Source organism: Terrapene carolina, unplaced genomic scaffold, assembly GCF_002925995.2.
Source record: "Terrapene carolina triunguis isolate 2854851 unplaced genomic scaffold, T_m_triunguis-2.0 Scaffold147, whole genome shotgun sequence".
Classification (NCBI taxonomy): Eukaryota; Metazoa; Chordata; order Testudines; family Emydidae; genus Terrapene; species Terrapene triunguis.
The window spans coordinates 6,092,855-6,101,911 of record NW_020664498.1 but is presented as its reverse complement, the minus strand read 5'-3'; the positions used below and the strand labels follow the sequence as shown (position 1 = coordinate 6,101,911).

Genomic DNA, 9,057 nt, shown 5'->3' with positions numbered 1-9,057 from the left:
GGCCCTGTTCCCTGTATCTCCTCTGCATGGATTGGAAGGGAGAGGAAAAGCGGGATATACAGGGGGAGAAATGGAGTCTGCACATCCAGGACTTTCCCCCATGCAGGTAGGTGGAAAGGACCATGGAACGGGCAGAGCCTTGGCTCCATTTCTCTGCCCCCACAACAAGGCACCAGCACATCTGAACTTCCTGTCTCAGAGGTGAAATTTCCTCCCCATGGCTGCTCCTGGGGCAATGCAGCTGTGGACTATTCTGCTCGACTAGCTGTAAATGAGAAATTTAGCCCTATAGCATCATTGGGGTATTTTTGCATTGAATTATGTTGCATTATTATTTGTATGATTTCTTTATTATTTCGTTTAGCACCAGAGACATGCATCATGGTTTTCAATAATAATGGCCAAAGTACTGAACAAGATGACTGAAAGACAGTTTGGCAACACTATCAATTATGATATCAGATTTAACTTCTTTATACATATTCAAAAAATGTCTTCTAACTGCATGTATAGTAAGTTATGGTACAGCATCCATTATCATGTGTTCTTCATATATTTATTTTATATTTTTTGTGTAGAGCTTGTGAATTGGAAGAATCCCAAAGCATTCCCCAAAATATGGGCCTGATTATCCTCTTGCTTGCGCTGTCTAATGTTGTTGACTTCAACAAACGTACTCCTCATTTACACCAATGTGAGAGGAGAATCAGCCCAGTATAACTACAGCACCAGTCCACACACTGCACAAAAGTGGGTGTGGGAGAGGAAAAATGTTAGCAAGGAAACAAGGCAAACTCCTACACTCAACAAAAGTGCCATGGAGTCTATAACATCTATGCAGAGCAGACATATGAAAAACTCAAACAGTATATGGCATGGAACCACCTTGGAATGATGGACTGAGTCAACCCTGCCAGATTTGAAATCCATCATTATAGGATCTAGATATTTCTAAGTGGAGGCTTAGAGCACTACACCATCCCTGTGGATTCTTTATAGCTTTGGGCATCACTGTGCTGATATTGATGTTGGTATGACAGTATCTACTTAATGTACATGATACTGGTTTCCTTTTTTCCTTTTGTGGAATACATCAATGACATTGGTGCCTCCAGCAGTAAAAACAAGAAAAAAAAAACATTATTACTCTACTAATTTAAAGGGTTTTTTTGATTACCTCGATGTAAGGATGATGTGGAAGCCTAAACACTGTTAGGTTCTTTTTCACCCTTCTTTGGAGCGGGTTAAGAATTCGGGTTCTGCTCTGCTGACTTGGAGTTTATTTCAAATACTTCTCTCACTTCTCCCCACCACAGCTGCCCAGACCCATTTATATATTTCTGGGCTTAAGTTCATATCTTTTCTATTTTTTTCTATTTCTTTCCCTCTCCTTTCCTTTCCATCTGGATTTGGCCCCTGATCTAAAGAAAATTGCTTGTGTGTGGGGGGGGTGCAGGAGGGTTCTGTTTCACAGTTATTGTTTTATAAAAAGTTCAGCTTACAAATGAAAAATGAATGTGTCCCAGCTTGTCAGCATCGATATAATCAATATCTGCCCATGGATCTAAAGATTATTATTTTAGGAAGCAGTTACTTTTGCATTTTAAACTCCCTTTTTTAAAAAATGAGAAGTTAAGGGCACTCAGACATGTTGCCTTTAAGAGTTCTGTTACAGGTAATTAAATATAAGTTTACACATTTAATTTACTTCTAAGAGCAAGATAGACTAGTAAATGACCCAGTTAAGAAAAGTACTCAGCCTAATTGGATGTAATGATTGTTTGCTAGTGTTTATTACTGTACTACAAGCAGACGTGTAATCTGTGATTCTAATTTGGTTTAGAGGCAGACCTGTAGTACTTGAAGCCACCATCAGTGTTTCAGCTAGCATCATGAAACTGGCTATATTTATTTGGCAACTTTAATTTCTGTGTGTATTAGGGTGGGAGGAAGGATGTTTTTCTATCAATATTGTTCTGCAGCATTACGTCCAGGCTCTGTTTTACCTACAAACATATTGTTTGGGTAGATACATTAGTGTACATATTTTCTAAGGAAAAAAGATAGGTCCTACATGCATAATGCAACAATAGTAACAGCTAGGATTTACCACTGAACTGACTTTGACTAAGGCTGTGTGTTATAAAGCTGTCTTCAGCATAGGAGGGCAATACATTAGGGCCTGATTCTGATCATACTTATATCAGTGTAAATCAAGTGTTGAAGTCAATGGAATTTTATCCGTGTGAAACCAGTGTGAGATCAAGCCCTAAGACTCTAGCTCTCAGTAATATTCATTACCAAATTTTGCTTAATTATTTATGTCTGCTGTAACTCTCACACACAGTCCTTAACTTCCAAGAAGCAACATAGAGAGGGTGCCCTGTATTTGAATGTGTTTACCTTAGAAGAGGTTTGTTTCTTAAAAATAGCACACTGGATTTTATGCCCAGAGGAGCAGCACTTGGATTTCAAAATACTTATGTAATTATTCTTTATTTCATAAGCTGTCAGAATGATAAATGAAATCAGAACTGACTTTGAAAAGCAAGGTCATTTGATGACCAGTGCACTTAGCCAAGGTGTCTCTGTGTTCACTATGATGGATTTGGGAGATTTATAATATAATATATCACATATGAAAATGAAATTAAAGTAACATTAAACTCACAATAGCAAGGAAATTCAGAGTGGAGGCTTCTGGTTCATCTTTAATTCACCCCATTGTTCCTGGTTACTACAGGGCCCTCATAGTAGTGGGTGATGTTAGATATCACATATCCTGCTGCATGGGCATAGCAAAGTGAATTAAGCCTATTGACTTCATTTTGTGTGGGTTAAAGATAGATCCTTAATATTACTTCAGTGTATTTTAAATGTGTGTTGTTATTACCTGCAGGTTGTAACAAAACAGTTGTCTGATACTGTAGGTCCAAAGGAGTGATTAAATTCTATTGTGGTAATAAGCATTTGCATAGAGAAAGTTTTATAATTTGCTGTACAGACGCTCCCCAACTTATGCAAGCGTTCTGTTCCAGAACGCCTTGCATAACTCAAATTTTGCGTAAGTTGGGAACGTATCTCCAACAATTACGCCCAAAAAAAAAAAAAAAAAATTAAAGAACATATGGAACGTTTTCCATAAGTGCGGATTTCCGTAAGTCAGATTTGTGTAACCCGGGGAGCGTCTGTATTAAACATGTGCAGTATGTAAGAATATCTACTTCTTTTCAAAATAGTACATGCTGCAAAACCAGACAAACTGTTTCTGAACCCTTAGCATCCTGACTCATTCCACTTGAAAACATATAAAGTTATAGAAGCGGGAAGAACAGACTGGATGACCCATTTAAAACTGGAAAATTGTGAGAGTAAAGCATGCTTATATCATATCAGCTGAAGTCATTGGTGCATTTATTTTTTAAAATAACTCAGTTTCTCCTACTGTTATATCTAATACAGAATGAATAGTGCAGAAGTTATAAGTGCAGTACTTAAGAGTACTACAGGGAGCTTAGGGAAGGACTCAGGAGGAGAGAAGTGAGGAGAAAGAGAAGATGATGGTGGGAGCTCTTTCATTCACGTGAGTTTGCTTGAATACAATGCATCTGAAGAAGTGAGGTTTTTACCCACAAAAGCTTATGCCCAAATAAATCTGTTAGTCTTTAAGGTGCCACCAGACTCCTTGTTGTTTTTGTAGATACAGACTAACACGGCTACCCCCTGATACTTTAACAGGTTTGTTGCTTTATGGATTGTTTTTGCATAAGCTAGAGCAAAATATGTTATACTTCCTTATCAGATGGTTGAATGCACTCTGCTCTCATGGCAGAGTTCAATACAAGACCTGTATTCCTTGATTTTCAGTTCAAATGAATCCAGTTAAAGTACTATAAGGGGTGAAACACTTAGTTCTTGAATACCGTGATGCAACAGCATTTAAGTCGCGTTTCTAAATAGCTTTATAAATGAAAGAGAGGATGCACCAAGTACTGACTAAAACCTGTTCTTTAACTGGAATATTCATCTTATATTTTTTCGTTACCCTTTTCCTTTTTTCCTTCGCCTCTCACTGATGGTTGTTGCCAACACTCCCCTCCCTTTCTGGTGGGCCAGCCAACAGTTCCCTCTGGAGGTAGCATCATTATATCTGCCTGGTTCACTTATTAGCAGATGGTGAAGAGCAGTAGAGCTGATACACTGCACTTCACAGAAACCAGGATCCTTCTGGTACCTCTGCAACACACACAGAGGCTCCTGGTTTGAGACTGTGAATTCTGTGTTTGCTTCCCAACCTGGGATTCTTTGTTCGTGACTGTGTATTGGCCAAGTACTCTGTGTATGAACCATTTTATGATCTGCTGTGTAGCTGGATAGTGAAAAGACTAAACCCCTGAAATTTTTACATATTGTAGGGACTATTTGTCATGTTATGTATATTTTTATCAAAAATTAAAGGGTGAAGACAGCTCTGATAGTTTTCAGTTTTGCTGGCTGACAGGCAATGTTTTTAACTATCTGCCAAAGGAAATCCGTTTGCTGAGACCATTTTAATGCACACTGAATACCAGAGGCAGAACTTCCATTGGCTCTATTACAGGGGTAATTTACAATTTAACAAGGTATTGTGACAAGGTAGTCGTTATATTTTTATCACGTCATTATGACATTACCACCTAGAAAGTGGCATATATTAAATTTATAACCCAAGATTGCTAAAGTTATCATACGGAAGTGGTGCAATTATGTTCAGTTGTAGTGTGTTGGTGAATTGGAGGTGCAGATGCTCTAGATCCATCTGTTGAAATAGTTTTTATGGGTGCCAGTAGATGATAGAGAGCTTCAGGGGAGAGAGACTAAAAAAAAAACGCTAAGGAAGAAGGCTGAGGTCACTGGACGTTTTGAAACCAAATCTACTTTGGCTCCGAATTCCTAGGGTCCATCCTCAGACACATTTTCAAATGAGATGCAGTTTCAAAGTATTTTACTACCCCAAAATGTATTCGCTTTCCCCTTTATCTTACATTTTTATTATTTTGATTATTTCACATTTATTTTGACTTTTCTTATGCAGATACTTGTAGGTCTTCCCTATTGGGCTTGCTACTTCCTGAGGCCTTGACTGGCTAGTCTAGAGATTACATCAGCTGTCTGCAGCTGACAGGAGGTCCTGGTTTTGGCAGGATGGATTTTTCTCCATCTCTCTTTTTATCTGTGTCTGCATCTTCTTGTGTTTTTCTGTCACTTAGTTTGACCACCTATCCACACATGTCCATGTGGTATATAAACTGACTTATAAACTAAATGTGTGATCCTTTTGGTCCAAATTGAGTTGTTGAGCACTGACATTCACATGTTGATTGTTTTATTTTGCAGTGAGGTGTTTTAAATTCTGTTCCTGAATTACTAATGTTTTCTTTTCTCCTACTCTTCTAGAAAATGAAGTGACTGCTTTCCCAGTCTTAGACAGTGACCAGAGTGAAATCATTGATACCAATGGAGCTGGTGATGCATTTGTTGGAGGTACTTATTGCTTTCTTTACTCTCTTATTTGGAGGTTAGACTTTTTCCCCCTATTCTTGATAGAATCTGCATTTTTTAGTCTAGAATTTCAAATTGTTCTTTAGAGTAAATTTTGTTCTTTTCAAGCTTTCATTTACATCCTGAGATTGTGTGTTTTAGTTAAGTGTTCATTCTCACAGGAAAAAATGTGTTCTTTGACTTTAAAGATAATATGCTATTATGTTATACCATGGTTGTTTTCACGAGATTAATTGTATCTGTCAGAATGTTGCATAAACAAGCTGCATCACATACATTATATAGTGTACTCGGATCCCTCCTGGCTTAAAATTTTAACACATTGTTGTTCTTTAAAACAGGTTGTGGTGAATATTAAATAGCATTTTAATAATTGAGTGTAATGTCTTCTGATCATGTCATTTTGTTCTAGAACATCTGTTTCCAGTCTAGTTGTTTGGAGATCAGAAAATAATACAAAGGGTTAACTTTTAAAAATTAGACTAGAATATTATCTGGCACTGCTTAATACTCATTTGCAAATTTACAAATTTTTGGCATAAGCCCCCCAAAAAAGAGGATGTTATGTCTGTGCCTGGTTTAAAAATGACTCAATATAAGCCAAGAAAAATTCCCTAGTTGATTGTAGCATTTATGTAGTGCAGTGACATGCTATTGCATCTTGAAGGCTCTAATATCCACATCGGTTACGTCTACACTAGAAACTCTAGAATGGCATAGTTGCAGCACTACAGCTGTGCCGCTGTAGTGTACACACTTACTACAGCGATGGAATATGTTCTTCTATCACTGTAGTAAATCCAGCTCTCCAAGAGCTGGTAGCTAAGTCGATGGAAGAATTCTTTCATCAACCTAGCAGTGTCTATGCCAGGGCGTAGGTCCACTTAAATACATTGCAGAGGGAGTGACATTTTTCACAGCCCTGAGCAATGTAATTAAGCCCACCTAACTTTCTAGAGTAGACCAGTCCTGAGTAATAGCAGCAAGTGTCCCATTAGACCTTAACTTATTGGAAGCATAGACTAAGACAGAGATTCTCAAACTTTTTTTTGTTGACGGACCCCTTTTCAAATGCAATATTAATCATGGACCCCCCAACCGAGAAACTGATTGACAAAAGTATCTGTGTAGTTCGTATAAACACGTACTGTTAGTAATGCTTTACGAAAAAGAGTAGAAGAGTACTTATAGATATCAGTGTGATGGGTGGGCCTGCTTCTTACTGCAGAGTCTATCTGTCCTTGGTGTGATGGCAAACTCATAAATCACTCTCCACTTCCAGTGGAGACCTGAACTTTATCTTCATAGCTGGCATGGCAGAAATGGTGCTTCACATATATATGTTGTTGGGAAAGGTAGCAACACTTTTATTGCTTCTGTAACTAAAACTGGGTACACTGCAGCAACAGTTGGCCAAAACTGGCAAGGTGTCTGTTCCTGAAACTTAATTTTCAGTGTTTGGGCACAAGTAGTTCGAGCAGCTCCTGTTCTGCTTTTCCACTCAAATGGCAAGATGATATAGCAAAAGTGGAGAATGGATCCCAAACCCAATCATATTCCTCCATGTTGATATTTTTAAAGTGAACAGTGAAGTGATCTGCCAAAGTTGAAAAGTGAGCAACGATCCTGTCTCTCACACAATCAATTGTCATTCTGTGAGTATCCAGAAATTCTGTCAAAAGCAGAAACAGATCTGAGGGTCCACTGCTCAGCCTAGTTTTCCAAATCTCTACTTTCTTCTGAAATGCTGCACTCTGTCACTCACCTACAGTATGGTTGTACTGCCCCCTTGTGTGGACAGGTTCAGCGCATTCAACAAGTTAAAAATGTCTGCGAGGTATGCAAGCTGCGTAATCCATATCGGGTCAGAAAAGTTTGTGGAGATCTTGGGATTGTGCACAGAAAGAAAACCCAGCAGCTCTTTGCAAAGCTCAAAAATTCTTTCCAGTACTCTGTCGTGAGGTACCCAACACACTTCTGTATGAAACAATAATTTGTCATGTCCAGCGCCCATTTCTAAACAAAGCTTTGCAAAAAGGAATGAATTCAAAGGCCAGGACTTTACAAAATTCACAACTGTCACAGCTGCATTTAGCACATCATGTAATTTGGGTTCCATTTTCTTTGATGCAGGGGCCTGGCGATGCAACATAGTGTGTTACAATTACCTGTGGGTTTATGGCTCAGATTCTTGCTACAACACCACTCCTATTGCCTGTCATAGCAGCAGCACCATCCATGCAAACAGCAACACAGTTCTCCCAGTTCAGCGATTCAGCTTTCATGAAATCATCCAATAATTTAATATTTCTTGACCTGTTCAACATCCTCAGCAAAGGAATTGTACCCAAACTAGCCCAGGGCCATTAAACTCTAGAAAGGGGACTTCAGAAAGTATGAGCCCAAGCCAAGAAGTAAAAATAGAGTTAGATGGTAAAGTTCACATGCTTTTTTGAGCCAACCAGGTATCCTTCAAAAATGGAAATGCAACACTAGGAGATTAATAGAAAGGAGCATCGCTGGTGACAGGTAAAATACAAGAAGGAAACTCGGAAATTACCAAAGAAATAAAAATAAATAAGAAATTATTTAAATAAATCAGAAGCTGCAAACCTGAGAGAATTGGTGTCTGCTGGATTACCGGAGAATAAAGGCAGGAAATAAGGAGGATAAGGGCATTCCAGAGAAGCTGTGTTACTACTTTTCCTCATTCTTCACCACAGAGAGTAGTAGGCAAAAACCTTTCCTGGGCCAGTCTTTTTCTGGTAGTAAAGATGAGGTATTATCAGCGATTGAGGCATCAAAAGAGAAGGTTCTGGAACAAACTGATAAATTAAAGAATAAGAAATCGCTAGGCCCACGTGGTCATACCCCAGAGTCCTGAAGGAGCTTAAGCATGAAGTGGCTGATCTGCTAACACATGTACACAGTCTCTCGTTAAAATCAGTTAATATACTGGGCGCTCTGGGAGTGGCAAATGTTAAGATGTATCTTTAAAGGCAACACTAGGATTGATGCTGGGAATTACATAGCAATAATTCTTTCTTCTGTCCCACGGACATTCAGTGACCCTGAAAGGTCCCCATATAGCAATGTGTACTTTTACTCAATGGAACTCATTGCCACAAGATATTGAGACTGAGCACTTAGTAGGTTCAAAATTGAACTAAAATTTTATATAGATAATGAGAACATCCACATTCACATTAGAGAGGATAAAAAAATTAAGAAGAGTCCTTCCCTCTTCAAGGCATGAGCCAATCACTCATTAATGGGGATTAGGAAGAAACTTCCGCTCTTGGCAATTACACTATAATTGTCCACAACATTGTTTCTTTCACTTTCATCTGAAGCCTCTGATACTAGCCATTTTTGGAGACAGGAAACTGGACTATATTGACTACGGGACTGATCTGATCTGTGTTCCACTGGAAACAATCTCTGTGCTATCTATAAAAAAATTTCTTCCATCCCCTTTAAAAAATTATATTTGTGGAAGATACAGCCTTCTATGAT

The 9,057-nt window shown here is 38.5% G+C and overlaps 1 protein-coding gene across 2 annotated transcripts in view; it reads left to right on the top strand.

The window, feature by feature from the left end:
* Nucleotides 1–9,057, top strand: part of LOC113406877 (adenosine kinase) — a 579,784-nt gene that overhangs the window by 542,225 nt on the left and 28,502 nt on the right. For both annotated transcript variants that reach the window (XM_026653709.1, XM_026653710.1), the window contains exon 10: nt 5,437–5,523. In XM_026653709.1, coding sequence (XP_026509494.1) covers nt 5,437–5,523 — 87 coding nt within the window. The remainder of the gene's footprint in view (nt 1–5,436; nt 5,524–9,057) is intronic.